Source organism: Sparus aurata, chromosome 6, assembly GCF_900880675.1.
Source record: "Sparus aurata chromosome 6, fSpaAur1.1, whole genome shotgun sequence".
In the NCBI taxonomy this organism is placed as follows: Eukaryota; Metazoa; Chordata; class Actinopteri; order Spariformes; family Sparidae; genus Sparus; species Sparus aurata.
In genome coordinates, this window is record NC_044192.1 from 15,893,432 (window position 1) to 15,915,999 (window position 22,568).

Here is a 22,568-nt window from a genome sequence, read left to right on the forward strand (position 1 = left end):
TTTCTCCCTCCCTCTTGAGCTGGTTTGTCATCAGTGAGATGGCCTGCTGCAGGTTGACTGCCAGGTTATCGTCAGTTTGACATTTTGAAGCTGTGCCCTTGTGCACACTCAGTGTGCCCCATTTGTGTTGCGCACTTGCTCTCTCCCGCAACTGAGGATAGACCAGTTTGCTCTTGTTCGTCTCTTGCCTTGTCATGCCAATGGCTGGCAAGCAGTTGTTTAACAAGTCCTTTCCCAGCCCTTAGGACACGGTCTGAATTTAGGCTGCTTTGTGTTACAGTGCAATACAATGTATTCAATGTGTGCTTTTTCCACAGGCGCCAGCCTATGCAGCTGTTGCATTTTTTTTTAAACAATGTACTATGAAGGTAACTGTAGGCTTATATATTGTCTAAACATATTCCAATACGTTCTTCAATATGTTGTTCCTGTTGTTTTGTGATAATATTTCTCAAGAAATGGGATATCAGGAAATCTGCTGTCCTGGGATTAAGCCTTACTACCTTCAATAATGCATATCTGAAAGAAATGAAATGAAGGACAATTATACATAGTTAGCTACTCATTTGTGGTTATGTCATTTAGATTACAATGTTTAACCTATTGCGAAAGCACTACATCTGATGTAATTGAACCTTTTGCATCATTTTATGCGTAACAGTATAAGAATAATTTTCTGGACAGGAGTCTAAAAGTAAATTGTGCCTGAGGCCAGTGCTAAATTCTACAGATAAAAGAGCCAAAGATATTTGTGCACAGTGGTTCATGGTGTATGAGGAGGTGGATGAGGTCAAAGCACCAGGCCCTCATCTCTGGAGCAGAATTATATAAGGAACGCAGAGCCGCGGCCCACAATGACTCAAACTGATAATTAGAGATGGTTTGTGTGTGGTGTGAGAGTGAGGAAGAGAGATGAAGAAAGTATGGAAATAAAGTCTGAATACAAAGCTGCAGAGTTTTGAAACTGTAAAAGGAAAGGTTTCCACCTGTGCTTTTTGAATACTTTTTGTGATTTGGATTAGATATGTTGATTTTCTTCAGTCAATTGTCGAAATAAAGTGTTCTGATCTAACTCTTGTCCTCTTCTGTCTGTGTCCTCCTCTCTTAGGACTGGCAGGTGCCCAACCTGACCTGGACAAGAGAAAAGAACTGTATGGTGCAAACCTGATACCTCCAAAAAAGCCAAAAACCTTCCTGCAGCTGGTATGGGAGGCCCTGCAGGACGTCACCCTTATCATCCTAGAGCTCGCTGCTCTGATCTCCCTGGGCCTCTCTTTCTACCACCCTCCCGGAGATAAAGGCGGAGGAGAATGTGAGTGACATCACTGTGACATCACACGCTCTCTTTTGACTCATTTCGAAGTCATGAGACAGACTCAGGAGCACAGTTATGTCTGGTATCTGCACTATTGCTGAGGCAAATGGCTATAATTGGCACTGGTCCACTGACATCACTTCCTCTGACATAACTGAAACTAGCTGACACACTTACATGTTCATGTATGCACACATACTTTTTAATTGGTGAGGCAGGTCACACTTGGTTTGTGACCTGCCGCAAGAAACCAAGTGACTCATGGGGCATAGGAATATTTTGTGTGTGATTGTGTGTGTGTGCACATTGTGATGGTGTTAAAAGTGTGTATTAAAGGTTAATGAAGTGTTGAGTAGAGAAATAACCTTGAGCTCCCAGTGCCCATACATCAGCCTTGTGAGCCGTGAAACAGGAAATGAAGACAGAGACCATAACGAGCTGCTGACTCAGCAACATCAGTCACTGCTCCCAGCATTATCACAGTAATGGAATTCAGCTGCGCAGCCGAAGGGACCAGTCATCAGTTAAAGGGGCTTAAAAAGGTAGAAATACCTGAGAAAGAAGAAGTAGTTACCTCTGCCCTCTTTGCATGGGTAGTTAATCAAATAATTCCCAAGTTAGAATTCCCAATTCAGCAGTTAGGTGGCTGGTTAAGAGTCAGTGAGTAAATAGAGGATGCACTCAGCCAAGTAGTTAGGTAAATGTATTGTTTAATTGGCCAGTGCTTTTCCCTTTATACCTAATTTTCTTTGCATCTTCTGAGCTGTAGTCACCAAGTTGAAGTAAAGCAGAGAAAGGCCAAAAAGATTGTTATGCTGATAACTGCTTCCATGTACAGACACTTACGGCCGAAAAGGTGCTAAGATGAAAGTCTCTGCTCATATGAATGCATACAAATAGATGTGAGTAGCAGTGTGATTCGGAGAGATTTGAATGCATACCACTTAAATCACCTTATTCAGGAAAAGAACCAGGGAGGAGAGATGGATATGAGGTTACAGGGATGTAAGGATGCTTTCAGAGTGGCTCCAAGAAACAAAAGAGCCCAACTGAAGTACATTTTTTCAAGACCGATAAGAGAATAAATGAGTTAAAGAAGGACGATAATGATATAGTGATCAATAGTCATAAATTATATAATGAAACATTTATAGCAATGATCATTCAAATATTGCTTTTAAAGAGCAACACTGATGTAAACTATAGTAAGATGTTTTACGGCTGACTTCGAAGTCATGAGACGGCCTAAAAAATGGAACAACACATCTCAAAGGGTTTTTTCCAAAATGACAGTAAATCTTACCGGAAAATCCTTTAAAAAGTGACTATAAATTTAATACAACAATAATACAATAATAAGTATTTAAGCTTAAGGTAGAAGCAAAATGGAAATGAAAAATCATCAAATTGGAGCTTATAAAATCTATATAATGAAATGTCTTTTTAGCAAAAAATCACAGCATCAACACATACATGCATACACAAGCACACATCTCTCACTCACTCTTTTGCTGTTCTGTTTATTAATAGGTCAAAAAAAAGAAGCTGGGTCCAGAAATAGACGGTGGTGGGATGACTTAATTCTCATTTACATATGAATCAGCGCGGCTGTAGTTGGATGAGGAGGCTCTTAATTGCGTCTGTATCAAACACACGACATGCAAATGAACAAAACCCTGAAAAACACAAAGAAAATACTGAAAGTAGACACAGAAACCAACATGGTTTGGCAGTGTGTCCAAACCAATTTGTTGAACTGCCTTTGAAGCTTATAGACATGTATTCAGGCATTTACAAGGCACCCAGTTGTGGAAGTTACTCAGTCAGCTGCATTAATTATAATATTTTGTGCTTTGTATGGCCTGGGTGTTTGAGAGCACAATGCTGGCACTTCAGCACCACGGACAGCTACAGAATCGCTACATGGTTGTGTGTGTGTTTTGTCTGTGAGAGAGCAGAGTTTGTGCACACATTTGCATTTACTTGTCTGAATACTAAGAGGTGTATAATTAGAACCATGGACAGCATTTACTGTGCTACTATCAATATGCTGCAGTGACCAAGCAGGACAGGCTGAACTCCTGTCAAATGATTTACTCCCTAAATTACTAGTCTTTGGCTCTTTCGGTTAAAAGAAACCAAAAAATTATCTTAATGGAAGTAGATTAGTTGTAAATCTCTAAATAATGAGCTGTCCCTTATCGAAATCAGGAACTCCCTGACAAAACACGATTAACTAAGGAAAATGCCATTTAAAAATTAAAGACTTGGATATTGGACAATGTAATATAACTAATGGCATATAAATAGGCATATACATACATTGTAAGGAACAACATTAAGTACATAATATGAAATAAATTGTGAAATTAATGTGTGTACTGCTGGTCTTCCAGAACAAGGAGGGTGTGTTACTTGTTTCAGTGTATCCACTAACTAAACATCATACTGATAGTAAAGCTTCTATAGTTCACCAGAAAGTCCAAAGTGTTTCTTGGAGTCTAGTTCATGGTTAAACCAGACCATGCATATGTAATGTCTATTATATGAGGTCTGCACTAGTTCCCTTGCGAGCTGCAAGTGTTTTATAGTCCAAAGCAAATCACCCCACTGTGGGCTTTTGAAGTCGGCTAGCCAGGAGGGCACAATGGCTCCTAGAGTAATATATGAAGCAGCACGAGGAGGACTGGGAATAGGCCTTGTTTCATTCCCAAATATATCCCAGTCTGTGAGTGAACAGCCAGTAAACTGCAGGGCTTTCATTTGAAGTAGAGCAAATGATTCAAGAGGCGAGAGGAAGTGAATTCTCTGAAGGTCATTTCAGCCAGAGTTCATTGGATTTCAGAGTTGTCTTTCATAATGCACCCATTGTTCATAGGCAGAGAAATTGCACATATGCTTGTATTTGTACAATACACACATGCACACTTTTGGCACACACAGTCACAGTCGTGTTCGTCCACATCTTTTCAGACCCTAGTTTGAGTGTGTACTTTGATTACTTTCCCTATGTCTCTTTATTAGGCAGAGTTCACACTTCACATCAGTAACAAGTATATATACCTGTGTATTATATTTTTGATTTAATATCTAATGTGTTAGTGTGTGTTGACAGAATACTAGGGGTGAGACGATACGCTCAGCTCATGAGACAAGACGAGACATGGTATTGGGTTCACGAGAACGAGACGAGATTTTAAGAAAACTACAGCGTTGTCTGGTTTGTTAGTGTTTTCTTCACAGGTGCAGTTGATGATTTGAGTACCGAGCTGTGGTGGTGCTGTATATGTCTCTGCATCGTGCTCGTATTAGCCGCGGTGTACGGCATTATTTTCATACAATGCTTGCATATTGTCCGTGTCTTATCAGTCATTCTACTGCCATTTATCAGTGGTAATACCAGTATTTTCCAACGTCATTCTGGCTGCTTGCTGCTTCCCCTCCTTCTCCTCCTCTTCTTCTTTTCCTTCTCCTTCTTTAGGTTCTGGCAGGCTAGACATAGCAAAGGCGCATTACTGCCCCCACAGGTCACAAATAGAAGTTTGGATAGCTCACAAATCTCGCGAGACAGATTTTTAACGCGACAAGAAATATCGTTTAGTTTAATCTCCTGAGATCTCGTGGCACAAGATCTCGTCACACCCCTACAGAATACTATGTGCATGTATGAAAACACAGTGTGTTTGCAAATGTATGACATGTAAATGTTTTTCCCCCCCTTCTTCCTGTCACTGTCACCACCGTGTAGCGTGTGGTGTGGCAGCAGGTGGGGTAGAGGATGAGGGCGAGGCGGATGCCGGCTGGATCGAGGGTGCAGCTATCCTGTTGTCGGTAGTGTGTGTGGTGCTGGTGACAGCCTTCAATGACTGGTCGAAGGAGAAGCAGTTCCGTGGGCTGCAGAGCCGCATCGAGCAGGAACAGAAATTCCAGGTTGTCCGTGGCAGCCAGGTCATACAGCTGCCTGTGGCTGACATAGTGGTGGGGGACATCGCACAAATCAAATATGGTAGGTGCGAGGAGATTGTCAAACTGTGTGTGTTCGAGAGAGTTTACTCAGTTTAATTAAATATCTTCTCGGTGAAAATTTGTAGCTCACAGAAGTTTGAAAAATGAACTGTAAGATGCAAAATACCATGGAGCTATGAGCTCCCCAGAAAGTCTCATTTGACACAAAACCTTATGCATTAACTCATTTTTAATTTCAACCATGGCCTTGATTGAAACATCTGAGAGTTATTTGTTTCTTCTTCTGCCTTGATTGGCTTGTCCATTGTTCTGACTAAAGTCATTTTCATGGTTCAGTAGCTGAAAATAGACTTCCACCTCATTTCCATTGGGGGATTAAAGTTAAAAAGTCTACCATAAGCAATTAAAGATATTTAAGCCACAGTGTGTTAATGTTAAGAAATGAATTAGCTGCAGACAGACACTTACAGACGGTAACATGTGCACATCCCGTCTATACCAAAAATATACCACAGTGGTCATTAGCTAAAACTCTTATGAGTCGTTAAAGTTTACTGAACTGTTTTGCTATGTGAGGTGATATCAGTCAATCCCACAAATGTAGATACATCTTCTGAAGATAGAAACTGTATTTCTATTTTTGCAGGTGATCTTCTTCCTGCTGATGGAGTGCTGATCCAGGGCAATGACCTGAAGATTGATGAGTCATCACTGACCGGAGAGTCCGACCATGTCAGGAAGGCTGCAGACAAGGATCCCATGCTGTTGTCTGGTATGTTGCTGTGATATCTATCATGTTATGTTAAGGTGGGGGAAAAAAATGAGGAGACTCGACTGCAGACTCTACACATTTCCTCTTACGATTCACATGTTCACCGCCTCTATCAAAATGGCTTACTTGAGATTGAAGTTAGCAACTTCAAAAGTCCCATTAAACACACCGGCATTTCTTTACATCTTAAACAATACATGCCAATTTTCACGGAAACTCAATACAAGCAAAAAAAGCGAGTTGGTTTGTTACACCTTCTAGTCCTACTGCCACAACCCTGCATTTACATCCACTGCCTTCAAAATAAACTACAGAAATAGAAATACTAAATATTTGCATAATAATCAGAATCTGCTGTGAAAGTCATGGTGTAACCTCAGACAAAAGACAAAAGGTTGTTACTTATAATCTGAATTTCAATACAGAGGACAGCCTCGAAGACACTGTTTTTATCTGCTTTGCCACTTTATTGCTTTAGTGTGTAGTATGCTGCAGCAGAGACTAGAATTTGCAGCTGTAGGATTCTTAGAAATGAAGAATATCACAGATAACAGAAACATGGGTTAATCTGATCTCACATCTTAGTGTTTTTTTCCTGTGGATAATTAGCTGTGTGCCTTTTTGCTGCCTTCTTTAATTAGCCTCTCACATTCACCCACAATGACTTGCTCTCTCAAAGGTTAATAATGTTCTGTATGTGTGTGTGTGTGTGTGTGTGTGTATTCTGTACATATACACAAGCATAAAATTGGAGCACAGTGTGCACATCTCTGTGTGACACATTTTTACAGCTTTTGGCTCACTACTCCATTGGATTTAAAATAAAACTGTCCATTAGAATAAAGTGCTGACTTTTGGCTTTCATAATGTTTGAGGAACTCTCTTTGCAGGGTCGATTGTTGGAATTGTTGCCTTTATGATATATGCAGTAGTTTCCCAAATTTATGTTGGTGTGCCAGGACAAGGATCATACATGTTGAGTGAATATAGAACCAAAGAAAATGTTTTCTCGAGAAATACGGTACTATACTTTACCATGACACTTAAACACATTGCTAGCAAATAAATAATTACACTACCCACAAAAATTATTGTGTGTAATTTCACCCATTATTCATAGGAATGATGAGTTTGGATTGTTTTTCGGAACCAAATAGGTCAATTCACTAATCTCAGTATTAATTCAGTTCCTCTAAGAGCATTTTGAGATGGAGGCTGTAACATAACACTGTGCCCTTTTTTTAGGCACCCATGTGATGGAGGGTTCAGGGCGCATGGTGGTTACTGCCGTCGGTGTCAACTCTCAGACCGGAATCATCTTCACCCTGCTGGGGGCTGGCCCAGAGGAGGAAGAGAAGAAAGAAAAGAAAGGTCAGATCATTACTTTATTAAATCATCACCTTTTACAAACATGCCCCATAAAATCTTTCTGCTGTGGCTTCAGGAGTACTTAGGTAATTTGTTTTTTGTCAGCGTTGCTTGGCAACGTACCCTTGAAAAAGCTTTTGTCGTTTCATTACCTTATGTCCTGAAAGTCAAACTGCGTATGTTCATTGCATAATATCAATGTTTTTAACTGTCGTTATCAGAAGGGTTTTAAACACTAAGCACACAAACGTCCACATGCTTAACTCATGAGCTGTATGAACCTTTTGTAGGTATTTGTAGTACAGTGCTTTGCTGAATGTGTGTTAATAATGTATGAAAAGAGTATTGGTGGAACACTTGTAAGCTGCAGTATCCAGGTTGTCTGTAGTTCAGGTGCATCATTGAACTTACTCTCTTATCCTTACAAATTCACCTCGAAGGAGGGGCAGTAGAAGACGGACACCAGAATACAGGTAGAGTATCACCTTTCTCTGACCCGTGGGATTGGTACTTGATCCTTTTCTACCTTTAACCCCCAATGATCTCCAGTAAACCACCGTTACGCCTCACCCCTTTTCTGTAGCCAAGCACCCTCGCTCCAGTTTAATTCCTCACTTAAAAAGAGAAGCCCCATCATCACAACACTGCATCTTTTTAAGTGTTGACAGATGACACATTTCACATGCATAATCCTCTCCCTGTTATAACGAGCACTGCACTCATCAAACTAACTAGCCAGCATTCAACATCGGTCGTGTTTCATAGACGTATTGAATTCTATGAATAAACAAAGCCTGTCAGACTCATCTCATTTCTGTGTTACAGAACAATGACATGAGAGCGACAGCCTTGCAGGTATACAGCACATGTACCAGAAGTAGAGAGCTGACACTATAAGCTTTTGTAAGATGTAAGAACATCTCACATATGTACATACACATATTTAACAGCAGTAGTAATGTGTTGCCGCTATTACCAGTGCCTCTTGTGACAACTCTGTAAGTTTCCCAGCAGCTTGCATGGATAGCATCCTATATGTTTTGAGGCATTTTGCTTAAGTGCCATCTCAGAATTGTCACATTATACAAGGTAATAGTAACAGGTCATCGTATGTGGACGACGCTTTCTTCCTCTGATCTAAACTCTAACAAATGCTTCATGTGTTCTTGTTTAGACTTGTAAGTTGAGTCATTCAACAGGATATGATTGATCTGGTGGCAATTATTTTGTTGTAAGTTTAATAAATCTGATTCTTGATTCATGATTTAGAGTTTAACTCCAAATTGGAATGGAATATGTTTAACTGGTATTTTCTTACAAAATGGATCATATCATACAACCTACACTCAATACTTCACGTATGACTGGTCTAATTAGGGCAACTTAAACAATTGAGAGATACAATTACCCATAGGCAGCTGATAGTTTCGGCTAACTGCAGTCATATAAGTCTCCAGGACTAAAATCGTCAGGATGCTGTGTGAATGCAATTGCTTTTCAAATTGTGATAAAACTTTTAAACCATTATGAATCATGTTTTCGTTGATAATGAACTCAGGACACAACTCAGAAGGAAAAATGAAAAGCAGTTTCTGACCTTTGGTTACAGTTTTTTCTCCACAATTAATCACAGTTTATGTGACTGCTGTCTAAAACATGAACAAATGATTGCGTGATTTGCTTTTGAAAACCATAACAGACTTTATGATTTTCACTAGTAAAGGACATTAGCCTCATCACTTAAGCGGTTGGCACATGTGTATTTTCCTGGCTAATACGTTTTTGTTTACTTTGCAGGAGAGTTTACTTTCAGATTGGCTATGCAACACCTTTTAGCTTATTTGTTTCAGATTTTCTGCTCAAATTATGATTTTGTGATGCTATATGATATTACATGAATAACATGGTTTGAACGAACTCCACATTGCAGCAAATTAATAAAAACTACAACGAATATCAATGCAGTATATCACATAGAACATAATATGATTTACTCTGTATTGTTAACTATACATGCAAAATTACATACAGCACATTACATTTAGTATATCGTAACAGATATGTATAAACAAAAGGTGGCATTTTCAACCGACTTACAGTTGGTTTGTCTATTTTGTAGCTCTGGTTGCACATTTTTGGTTATATTTCCATATATGTTATATTCAGATTTCATGTTTCATGTCTGTTCAATGTCACAGTTGTTTATTTGATTGACACAACACTCAGTAAATCACTTTAATGACATACATAAGGTGACATCGATAAAAATACATCACTAATTTCACAAACTAGACTTGAGTATTCAGATACATATGCTGAATCTCTTAAATGTGCTATAACCATGTTATTTCTGTTCATTGTCTTTTGTGTGCATGTGCGCGTGTATGTTTGTGCGTGGACGCCTGTGTGCGTGCGTGTGCGTTTTTGTTCATTTGTGTTCGGCCTTCATTGTTACTGGCTAGACTGCTCCCATCCCCCTATCCACCCCATCGCAACTATAGCCACGGATGGGGCTGCAGGCATTAATGCCCCTGGCAGTGCCAGCCTAATTAATGGTAGGTTGACAAAACCTCTGATCTCTGACCTCTTTCTGTCATGACTTTTCACTCCTCTTACCTTCTCCATCCTCCAACTGCCTCCAATCATGGGAGCTCACCTTCTGCTCTACCTTTTTTGTTCAGTTTTTGGACCCTTTTGTACCCATGCTGTCACTGCATGTCCTCTGTAGTCGTAGAAATTAGTCTGGTGTTTCTTTTTCTTCTCTTCATGCTATCTTTTGTCTTGTAACCTTTTAACGTACAAGCTACATAGCTGTCTCGGAAACGTTTGTAATTACTTTAGATATATGTATTTTTTGGTTCATCTTTAAACTCATTATTCTTAAAAGTAGTCAAAACCTTTTGAGCCTTTTAAGCACATTATTCATAGAATGATATTTTGTGGAGGTGTGTAAGGTTAACACTTATGAAGTCTTGCAACATTTGAAGTGGGTTGTCTTTTAAGGAATTTTTCTACATTTTGGGAAATACTATCATTCTGTTTCTTGCTGAGAGTTAAAATGAGAAATAGCTTGGCTCATTTTCCTATTTAATAAATCAAACTAGAACAAACAAGATGTAATCAGTTAAGTAGTGAACTTTAGAGGCCCTGGTAGGTGGATTTTGTTGCCAGTCTACAGAGGTAGGTTCTATTTCCAGTCTTAATGCAAAGCTAAGCAAACCAACTGCTGGTGGTAGCTTCATATTTTTGTGGTATCAATCTTCTCATTTATCTCTTGGCAAGAAAGCAGATAAAGAAGCCTCTCAAAATGTATTAATACTCCCTTAAATCGTGCCTATAGTGGCTATTGTGTTCTATAATGATTGTCATATTAATTCATATTTCTGACAGTAGATAAGACCTTAGCTGAAGAATGGTGGCCAATCGCACTGCAGGGCCATCTCTTTCGTTGGGTGTCCTCTGAGATCACTTAGTGCAAATCTTCCATTTCTGTGTTCGCTGGACAAGATGCAAAAAGATTAGCTTCATTCATCGAAGCACTGGGTTCTCTCTTATCTTATCTTTTTTTCCCTTGGGGAGCAGCCGCAAAATGTTTGTACTCAAGGCAGGAGGGGCGTGATTTGCACTGTAATGATGACCTTGTGCTGTCCTGGGCTGGAACAGAGCAATTTGTCATCTTCAGCTTTATTGTGACTCCAGGGAACTGACTAATGTGGAAGTGGAGGTGAAATGAGTCATTTATTCTCCACATACATGCCGAAGATTCTGGAAAAATTCTGCTCTTTCAGCTCTACCTGAGTCTTTTTATCTGTGACATTTAAGTACAAAGCACTTAAAAAGACACATTCTGTGCAATTTCTAGCCTGCCTACCACTGAGACAAACAGAGCATATCTCTATAATTATAGCCTGGGCAGATAATGGGATCAACACTGCAGTGTATGATAAATGGTTTCTTAATCATGATGTCTTGTTTTGGAATTATTGTGTGTACATTTGGTTTGAAAGCACATGAATCTTGTAACTTTTAGTTTTATGTTATTATCAGCTGACAGGACGATATATACTGTATTATATATGATATACACTGTATGTGTGCTTCAGCTCTCAGTAGCTCGAATAAACTAACCAACAAGTTGATTCTATAATTTAAAACTTTGTTTGAATGAAACACACATTTAAATTAAGTTCCATCGTCGTCTAAGCAGAATCCAACAGCATCATAAATTCACTGTCCCCGAACTTAGATTTCGATTTTCTTCCAGTTGTTCTTATGTAACTTCGCAATGTGGGAGGCTTTTCCTTCAGGCTCTGTCTCTCTCTCTCTCTCTCTCTCTCTCTCTCTCTCTCTCTCTCTCTCTCTATCCTTCCCCTCTCTCTCCTTCTATTTGTCTCTCTCTTTATTGTTCACATCTCCAATCTGTCTTTCTCTAAGTATGTTATCTTGCATGTGCTTTCTGAATTTTTTCCTCTTATGCATGCTGTCTCTTGTTTGTTTGTAATGTGTGTGCGTGTGGTGTGTGTCCGTGGTGTTCTCTCCTTCACCGTCAGTGTTCAATGTAATGCTCTATCTACTGTATGTCTTGATATCACATTTTATACCCTGACAATTTGACTCGTATTGTTGATAATGTGTGTGGAATTACCTGTGCTCATATCAGTCAGGATAATATATATTTTTTTAAAGTGTGTGTAGTTTTAGTTTTTTTTGTTGTAATTATTCAGCATAATATAAATGTTACACACGATAAATTTTGGTGTCAAAATATTTTTGTTTCAGAAAGAACCCATTAAGCATTTTTAATAACTTGATTAGTTGCTTGTGCAATAAAATAAAGTCTATTAAAAACTCATTCCCTCCCACTTCATAGAAGAAAATCTGCACACTAAGTATTCGTCGTTGACTCTTGGTTATAGTTTGTTTTATTAATGTCTTGCAGGTAGCTGTAGCCTAGATACATTAAATCACTTACACATCACAAGCCTTTCTATGTGACTGTCACAGAGACGTTGTATTAAAAGTCATTTTCCTGTCTCCCTATGTGTGACTTTTGGTTCTCACTGTGTGTGTCGTGTCTGTGCTGATAATTTGTTGACTTGTCTGCCTTGGTTTTTTTTGTTGTTACTGTCTTGTATGTCTCCATCATAGGTAAAATGCAAGATGGCAATATGGAGAGCAACCAGATTAAAGGTAACCAAACCATATCTTTCACTCCTCCTCCCCTGCCTTCTCTCTTCCTCCTCCTCCTCCTTCTCCTCCTCCTCCTCATCTTTTCCCTTCTATGGTGTGTGGTGTAAGCTCTGGGTCAAATGCAGGTGGAAAATCCTCCACTGCTTTATTTATTTCAGCCTACATTATATTCTATACTCTTAATACCTTCCTGTCTCTTAGATTGTCATACACGGCTAATTTAGCGTAGAGATTTTAACAGAGTCTGAAGCAAATCCTAGAGAAGTGTTTGACCCAGGTTTTACCTCCAGTCATATTAGGGTAGAAAATCCCTCCTTTTCACTCTGTCTGTCACTGATGCGTTGTCCCTGGTCTGTCGTTCTGTTGTTGTTCTTGTTGTGTTGTTGACTTGGCTTGTTCTCTACAAGAGAGCAGAAACCTGTCCCACAACTGCCTCACAGAGACTTGCCTTTTTTCCACCCAAAACACCCAAAAGTGTCCTATTGGTTCCCTCCGCAAGTTATATACCACTCCCTTGTACCACTGTTTCATGAAATGTATCCCAAATGATTTGACTTCAGTTATCTGGGATTAAAGGCATACTATCACATTTTCATGGTGTAACTACCTTAAGACTTATTTTTATTATTGTTAATCTGTCAGTTGAGTCTCGGTTTGCTTATTGTGTCTGACAGTCAAAAACAATATCGTTTTCAAGATAAGACAGAAGCAGAAAACTCTTCATACATTCAGAAGCTGTTATCAACACCTGTTGATAAACAGACTAATATTTTCTCAGACATTCAAAGATTTAATATTGAAAATTAGTGACACCCTCACCACTCTTTATTTGGTTTGTTTAACAAGCAAGTCTGCTAGTCCATCTACCAGGTCTAAGCATTCATGTCATGTCAAAGTATGTTTCCTTTCTTTAAAAAAAGCATGGCAAGATGGAAGAACAGACACAAACTGTTTCCCCGGCAAAAGGGCTTCATAGACTTTAGCATGACAACCACAGTCCCATTCAACAGCTAGAATCTAGACCGAAATGTAGCTTTCACAAGATGAACCTTTGTCCTGAGCTTGTATTACATTAGTGTTTGCTCTTGTTCTTGTACTGAGTACAGTTGGATACAGACACTTTCTGTCTTGAGTCATGGGGGTGGAGGAAACAAAATGCACAACCAGACAGCATGACAAATGTTCAACATTAAAAGGTTTTTTGTGAGTGTGCCTCATTGTTACTGGGAAACTGGGCTGAAATGATTCTTGGCAATGGGTTACATTACAGAGAAGCGCAGTACTGTGTGTGTGTGTGTGTGTGTGTGTGTGTGTGTGTGTGTGTGTGTGTGTGTGTGTGTGTGTGTGTGTGTGTGTGTGTGTGTGTGAGAGAGAGAGAGAGAGAGAGAAAGAGGGGTAGAGAGATGGAGATGGTGAGGTAATTGGGATTGGTTTTACAGCCAGAACAGTGTTATATTAAAAAATAATGAATAAAGACATACATGATACACAAATGTATGATCACATTCATGTGTCATGTTTCTACTTCATTAATTGGGGATTTTCAGTAATGATTTCCTGCCATTATATTTATGAGAGATGAGCTTTCAAAAATGTTGAGTTAATTTTTCATTCTGTTGATAGTTTCTTATGCAGTTCTGTGATCATAATATTGCCAGAACACAATACTCCTTCTCCTTAGATGTCTACACTCTTTACTTCTCCGAGGTCATGTAAGACTGGTCTGCACAGTTGTTTTCAGAGTAAAATGAAAACACATTAGAATAGACCTACAGATTTTTGTTTTTATTGTTTTAAACTATACTTTTATCCCCTTTCCCTTCATTTTTTTTTTCATTTCTTGACTGGTATTTTTTTCTTTTGTTTATTCTTGTATCTGAAGCGCAGTGAATTTTCCTTTTAATGCGTCAAATGTGCTGCACTGTATATAAGGTTTGGTTTTCCTCACTCTTTGCAAATACTAAGCAAGTTTCTAGATTATCCATGAACATGAGTTGGGCCATGGGTGTAGGACTACTGATTTATTCCTGATTTACCGTAGAAATGTGTCTGTGATAAGATATTGTGAATGATAAACACAGTGTTTCCTTTACTACAGCAAAATAAGGCCTACAGTATCTTCAAATTGTACTACATTTTCTGTATGGAAACAAAGTTCACCGCCTCTTTGATTTCACCATGAATACATGCAGGGACATCTGGTCATGGGTTGTCATGTGATCTCTTCTTGGTTGTAAATCTAAACTGTATGTCTGAATGTGTTCGAGCTAGTGTAACACCTGAGTGTAGAAGCCTGGCTCCTTGCTCCTCTTCACTCCCTCAGTCTAATCTACACTTCTAACGCCGGGGCTGTCTGTTTTTTTTTTTTGTGGTGTTTACAGTGAAGAAGCAGGATGGAGCAGCTGCCATGGAGATGCAGCCTCTGAAGAGTGCTGAAGGCGGGGAGTCCGATGAGAAAGAGAAGAAGAAGGTGTCCGTTCCGAAGAAGGAGAAGTCTGTGCTGCAAGGGAAGCTGACCAAACTGGCTGTCCAGATTGGCAAAGCAGGTACAGCAAATTTCACACAGACAAATCAATTACTCAGTGAGGCAGTAAAGTCACGGACAAAAAGGTACTGAACCATCATCCTGTCCATCAAAGCAATATGTGGCAGTGATAAGAGTTACTGGTTGCTTAAAGCAATCAGAGCAGTTAAGAAGAATGCTGAAGTGTTTGAATTATGAAGAAAAGCCTGTTCATTTTAGTTTTTTTTAATCACCTCTCCTCTAGGGACTTGCTGAATCACTGTACTGGGAACAACTGAGACTGCATTATGCACCTCTTACACTAGTGCAATTTTACAGTCGTTCCATTACATTTATTTACCGCTTTTATCCAAAAGCAGCTTACAGTAAGTGTGCACCATCCGTGCCATGATCAATTGTTTGTAATGTAATTTGAAGCAAATTATAGCAGCATGGAGGTGATGTCTAAAACACTTGCACTGGGTCTGTAGCAGCAATCATTTTTAGTAACAAGTGCCCACATGCCAGCATGCCCACACTGTGGGTGTCCTCCCAGCAGCGAGATAGTAGGATTATTGTTGAAGATGATAGCCATGATTATTACATACCTAAAATACTTCATGCAAATATGCAAGGGCTTTTGGACCATTCGGGAGGAACTGTGTTTCCTAAAAAAAATCTACAAAAATCCTGCCAAGATTTTCTTTGAGGAGCTTTTTTTAATCTTAGTAAAAGTTAAGGGTTTCATTTTTCTTTTTCTTTTTTTTTGAGACTCCCTTGAAGAAGTTTATACAGTGTGCTGTTACATCAGACTGTTGGTCTGAGTGATGGAATGAGGACGTGGTGTCAGAACAATAAAATCCCATGGATGGATTAGCATACAGGCAACATTTTAAGATCATATGGCCTTCCTGCGGGTCTGGCAGAAAACGTTTGTACTTAATACACTTCAGGGCCATGTGTGCCCATTTCTATGTCACTGTGGCTTATCTGCTCTCTGTCCGCACTTAATAAGCCATTGGCCAATTAGTTTTCAGAGAGGGAATATAGACTGCACATATACTTAAAATGTGAATATTGTAAAGTTTACTGGACTTGGATTTTTACTTTGCATGTTAATGCATCAGCCCCTGATACTGTAAAGCAGCAGGTATCACGGTATCACTACTGTGTATGAATGCACAAAATCCACACAAGCCATCATACTGTCATGCAGGGGGATTTATAGGTTATCGGAAGGAGGGTTTGGTCCAGTCTTCTCCCTTGTGGAAATTAACAACACCCTAAGGGAAGTAAACAGTCAGCTGCAACTGCAAGATTATATATCCACCAAGCTAAAACTAATGCCGCTTAATACAACAGTCCTGCAATAAATCCTCCATTCATGAAGGTGATAATATTCTGTTTTTTTGTTAAAAATATTTGTGGAGGTGTTCAATTGTATTTTTTTATACACAGTTGTATTTATTCTTTAGAAACACATCCTAAGCATAAACAAATATCTGTTTATATATATTTATTTATATTATTTTTTATATATCTGTCCATATCTCTCTATATAAATATTACGTTTTATAGTTGGTTCGATGTTGGTTTGAATAACTTGTTGCCTCCTTTTGTGATGAGGTTGACAAGACTGTTATATTTTAAGTTGACAGGCTTCTGGAAACAAGGCAGCCAAAACTCTGACACTGGCACACATACAGTACATACATACTGTATAACTGTTATTAGTCAAACTTAACAAACATAAAGTGAAACTCCACTTAGACTCAACCTTTGAACTATCGAAACACAAACATCAGTGTCCAGTGACAATATTAAATCTGTTTAACCAACTTTCATTATATATCATACCTTTTGTATGATTTCTTTTTCCAGGATTGGTCATGTCGGCCATCACAGTCATCATCCTGGTCCTGTATTTTGCCATTGACAACTTCGTGCTGCAGAAGCTCCCTTGGATGACCGAATGCACTCCCATTTACATCCAGTACTTCGTCAAGTTCTTCATCATCGGTGTGACCGTGTTGGTGGTGGCCGTGCCAGAGGGGCTGCCGCTGGCTGTCACCATCTCCCTGGCTTACTCTGTCAAGGTGAACAAACACATGCAGTGCTGTGTTAAAAGCGTATTTAATCCAAAGCAGCAAACAAAAATAAAATCCTGATGAAGGCCAAGTATGCTAAGCGTGTTGCCTGATCAGCTCACTCAGGCCTTCATAAAGGTCCAATTTGAGGGCAGGGGGTTCCCTGCACCTGACACCTAGGGAAACCAAAACGTCACTTTTTGATGACCTAGGACAACCATTTAGACCTTTAAGAGTTTAAGTATTTTAAGATATTTTGACCCATGCATTGCAACAGATCCTGATCATCACACTTTTTTTTTTCCAACAGAAAATGATGAAAGACAATAACCTGGTGCGTCACCTGGATGCATGTGAAACGATGGGCAATGCTACAGCTATCTGCTCTGACAAGACCGGTACGCTAACCACCAACCGCATGACAGCTGTGCAGTGTTACATTGGAGATATGCACTACAAAGAAATCCCAGATCCTGGAGCTCTGCCACCCAAAGCACTGGATTTACTGGTCCATTCCATCTCCATCAACAGCGCTTATACCACCAAGATACTGGTAAGCCACCCGTAATTGTATTCATTGTTGCTGTAAAGGCCAGTCCTATCAGCGCCACTACAACCAGCACCACATACACTCCCTCCATTTTATAATGCACATCATCTGTAGCTCTCTATAAATCCTTTATGGCAATATTTAACATGATCTATTACACTAAGCCCATGTAATTAAAAAATATTTTAAAATGTAGGGTTTACTGTGTAGATTTCAGTCCCCCCCCCCCCCGTGATAATAAAACCAAATTATGACGACAGCAGCCGTGAAACAGTGAGACCATTCTGCAGTGCTTCTTCTTGGCAAAGCAGGCAGTTTTTGTCCTTGGCTGCTGCTTTAGATTCATCAGGCATTCACTCAACTTGTCACCTTTAGAACGGTTGTGTAATTTTGTCTTATCTGATATTCAGAGCATAGCAGACTGTAATTGAATCCAATCTGTATAAGTGCTTTAGATGATCCCTTGTTTACAGTGAATGCAGTGAAGAGAGATTTTCTTTAAGCCAATTAGACCTGTATGCAAGAAGAACTGGATACATGGATAGTTATATGCAAAAATATCTAGACAGATGGCATGTTACATGCTCTAAGCACTGAATCGGAAACCTGTTTGTGATGATATTCCTTCAGGCCACAGGTGTGACACATAATAAAGCACTTGGCAAAAAATATCACTCAAAGGAAAGATTGCCAAGATCAGGATGTCTTCAGACTGTTAGAGCAACATGGCTGAGTAATAATTTTCCTGGCATGACCATGTACCTGTATATACACATACACCATTGGTGCCTGTCTGTGTGTCACTATCCTTGTAAGCCCCTGTAGAGTCTATTCATTGATGGCTGACCAACTGAAATATGCCCTTATGGAACTTGCATGGGGAATGAGCTGAGCAGGCGGGACATCTGCGTTAGAAGGATCCCACAGATTTCACTTCCTACCCCTCAAGGCACGGTTGCAGTCTTGGAGAAAACAGAGCGCTGGTCACTTGGCTTCTTAGATGTTGAGTTACATATTTGTGTCTGCTCCGATGCTACTCAGTTCGAGTTAGCTAAGTCTTCCTTGAAACACAGTAGATACACTTGCACAATGCAGTTACTTCTGGCGTTCAAGAAGCATAATTGTGTCTCCCACTTTATGCTGTTTTAAAAGTTGTTTTAATTTCCACAGAGCACCTATGTAAATGTATTAAACAGTCACAATGTACATGGCATATTTATTTAATTATTTAACCTTACCTGTTTGTAAAGAAAGCTATGCAGCATGGGCATGTCTCCACAGACAATGTTCCTATGTAAAAAAAAGCTTTTCTTGTCACAGTCAGTTCAGATCTGACCTCACACCTGCTTAGTATCTGCTGTCAATAATTCAAATAGAGTTCCTTGATTTAATCAGTTTATCTTACAGTTGCACCTTGCTTGCTTTCTTCCTCTTGCCAAATACATGGTATTGTACACCCAGGCCTCCCTAAAGTTTTTGCGTTTCAAATTTAGTTTACCCCCTTTTTTAACCCTGGGTTTTTATAATTTAAATCCGCATTTTAGGAAAGAACACAACATCTCCCTGTTCAGTAGAGGAATGTGAAATTATCTCTGTTGTTACAAAGTTTACACAGATACAAGTCAGTATTGTCAAGGTCAGACATTTTAGGGGGCATAGACATAAGAAAAACACAGTCTGGAGTGGTGGAGATCTTTGAGTCTAGTCTGAGACAAGCCAAAGCGGAGTTGGCGGAGTCCAATTTAATATCTGTGTTATAACTTAATAAATCAGTACAGTCCTTTTGGACTCCGAAAAATTTGTAATGTCACAGGAATATGAAAACTACTAGTGGTGCATTCATTTTTTCATCACATAGTGTATATTGTATGCTGAGCAGAAACCCACTGATTTGAACTTAGATGAGCGAAGGGTGCATTCAGAAATACAAACTGAGACGTTTTATATGTGAATTTGCCTGAATAGTGTGTTTGCTAAATTCATGATTCCAACTCGAGAAAAAAGAAAGATTTTTAAGAACTAAATATTCCTGCAGTGTAACACGATAACTATGAATGTCAGATATTTTCCACAAATTTGTGGACAAAAACATGTCTTAAATGAAAATACTTGGTTGTTCGGAGGCAAAGACAAACTCTAGAAAACAAGAGAGAACAGGGCAATGAAAGTATTGTGGTTCTCTAGTGGGAACTGACGGTAACAGATTAGATTGGTGGCCAAGAAAAAATATTTTTATGTTATTAAGGTATGTGAATGCTGTCTACATGGTTCAAACTGTGATTTAGTTTTGCTGATGGAGCAATGTGCTTACCTCAGTTTCCCTTTTTCCACAGCATTTCTTTTGCAAGATGTGCCACATTAACAAGATGTTATCCCTTTAGAAAAACCTGGAGGAATGCATTGCAGCATTACATCAGACTGTTGTACCTCCATAGCTGCTTAGCTCAACGGAATTAAGCAACAGCAGAGCTTAGACTTGGTGGATTAAATGGCACATTTAGTCTGTTTTATAATCTCTTCATTCATAAGAGGTTACCTCATGCACCAAAGTAGAAGTCAAACTTAGGTTAAACTTCAGATGATATCAACTCAGACACCTGGACTGGTTACCTTCCCTCGAGAGTGATCTCCTACAGCATTTGTGCACTGCAGCTTGCAAACCACATAGTTCCCCAACTGACCACATTGAATACATATGCATTAACCCTTATGTACAGTACATACATTAGTTCATCCAACCAAGCATAAATAAGTAGATGTATATGTATAATAATAGTGCAGAACCCAAAATTTAGAGCATAAATAGTGGATAATACAATACACGTCAGCATGGATGTACTGATTTACTGAGAGCTCTTATTAGAATAAAGAAAATGAACAAAGGAAAGCAAGATGGAGAAGCACAGATGTAATTAAGAAATGAAGTGAACTCAGAAAGTAGAATCCAAAAGGGACATTTCTGAGGAATATTTAGTGCATCCCCCTCTTCCTCCCCCAGCCACCCCCACTCCCTCAGCACCACTCCGGTCCTGCAGTATGCTGGCTGGTGTGTTCTTATATAAGAGGCCAATCCTGTGGGATGCCAGGATGGCTATGGAAGTCTTTGATGGCCACCACACAAAGGCACAAAGGCAAAGAGGCAGGCTTTGATACCCATATCAGTCCCCCTACTGCCTCTCCAGCTTCATAATACAGCTAGTGGTATAGCTTGACGTCTTCTGTCAGCACACACAGTCTAAAGTGGAGAAGCCTCATCCTCGAGGGAGAAATTCATACACATTTACACAACATATCCATGCACGCATACTTCCACTGTACATGCACATGCTGATAGATATTGTATTCATTTGCACACGTGAAAAGCATGCATACAAATATGCACACATGCCTTGGATGTCTTTTGCAGATAAGTCAAGCATGCTGCAGTATATAACAATTTGTGAACAGCATTCAGTGACGTCAGTATACCCACGTCATTTCAAAGGGAACATGCCTCATCCCCTGTGGCAAGAACCTCACAGCATTGAGTTGCCTCATTGAAAAAGCCCTTCTTTTACCATCTTTTTCTCTCAACTTTCACATTCTACGTTTTTTCATCATGAACATGACACACTAACTCTGTCTACAAGAAGGCTGTGTGTCTAGTGAGAAATGGCAGTAGTGAAATGTAAATGCATAGCCAGTTGCACACAAACACACACATCTGTCATATCAGGAGTACTCACACCATTGCAGGTATTCAGATCACAGGTGTGTGTTCTCGCAGCACAGCGGCGTGTGTTTAGCATAGCTGTGTGCGAGTCCTGGAAGCTCAGTCTCATGTTGCTTCAACCACCTGCTCAGGCCATTATTCCGGTCAGGGACAAGAGAGGTAGATAATTCACACACAGGCACACCTATGCAAACACAGATGGCTTTAATTGTGAGCGATAGGTGCTTTGGGAAAAGGCAAAGACATTTACAGAAGCTCGGTGTTTTAGTTAAAGGGATTGACTCAACAGAATGGGCCTGATGTCGAAGAGAAGATGTTAGAAAAAACAAGATTCGGTTCATGTTCTATACAATGAGCGAGATATTGTTTGTAATTTAAATCAGCAGCCTCATTTTCACTCAGTACCGAGTAGTGAAGCCCTGATATAATTGAATTTGGCTCACAGTGTCATCTGGACGTTGCGTGCTTGTCTGCCCAACATGGAGGAGCAATGAGAGTGTCTTTGTGCCTTTAGCTTGAAGCACCCAGTGTCCCCATGGAATAATTGTGGACCCAGAAAGTGAAAAAGAGATCAGTGAAGGATGCAGAAACAGAGATATCTTTAGCAGAAGTATGTCCTATCTTCTCTTGTACTCTTGCTCTGTGTTCAGCACTTGCTTACCAACTTGACAGTGTTGCTGAGATGGCAGTGAAAGAGAAGTCGTCATTACATTAGAATGACAATGCTGTGATATCTCAGAGGCTCAAGGCTTACTGGGTTCCCTGCATTTTCCACACACAACATGAATGATTGCATACTTTCATTGTGTCTGAAAGGTTTTGCAAGCATGTGTCAGTTATGTACATAACATACATAGAAAATAATTAATTAGAGAATTTGGAGTCAGTGGTGATAAAAGTGTACATTTGTAGGATTATTTTACCAAACATTTCGAATTGTATGTAGTTGTAAGTAACACGTAAGTGAATTTTGTGTTGCCTTTAACAAATCTCTGTAGTTAATTTTACAGTAACCAGTTAAACCTGCATACCAGTCTTAATTTACTTAACACTCAAGTAAATGTAAATCCAGCAATGTTACACATTAAAGCATGTTTACAGGTCT

General features: G+C 39.4%; 1 protein-coding gene across 11 annotated transcripts in view; it reads left to right on the forward strand.

The window, feature by feature from the left end:
• The window catches only part of atp2b2 (ATPase plasma membrane Ca2+ transporting 2), an 86,807-nt gene that overhangs the window by 40,324 nt on the left and 23,915 nt on the right, over positions 1–22,568 (forward strand). For 3 of the 11 annotated variants that reach the window (XM_030419529.1, XM_030419535.1, XM_030419534.1), the window contains exons 3-12: positions 1,109–1,312; positions 5,064–5,321; positions 5,928–6,053; positions 7,299–7,424; positions 7,862–7,894; positions 9,884–9,976; positions 12,570–12,611; positions 14,993–15,157; positions 16,996–17,210; positions 17,512–17,754. In XM_030419529.1, coding sequence (XP_030275389.1) covers positions 1,109–1,312; positions 5,064–5,321; positions 5,928–6,053; positions 7,299–7,424; positions 7,862–7,894; positions 9,884–9,976; positions 12,570–12,611; positions 14,993–15,157; positions 16,996–17,210; positions 17,512–17,754 — 1,505 coding nt within the window. The remainder of the gene's footprint in view (positions 1–1,108; positions 1,313–5,063; positions 5,322–5,927; positions 6,054–7,298; positions 7,425–7,861; positions 7,895–9,883; positions 9,977–12,569; positions 12,612–14,992; positions 15,158–16,995; positions 17,211–17,511; positions 17,755–22,568) is intronic. The other 8 variants (XM_030419536.1, XM_030419539.1, XM_030419538.1 and 5 more) reach the window with 6 other exon arrangements.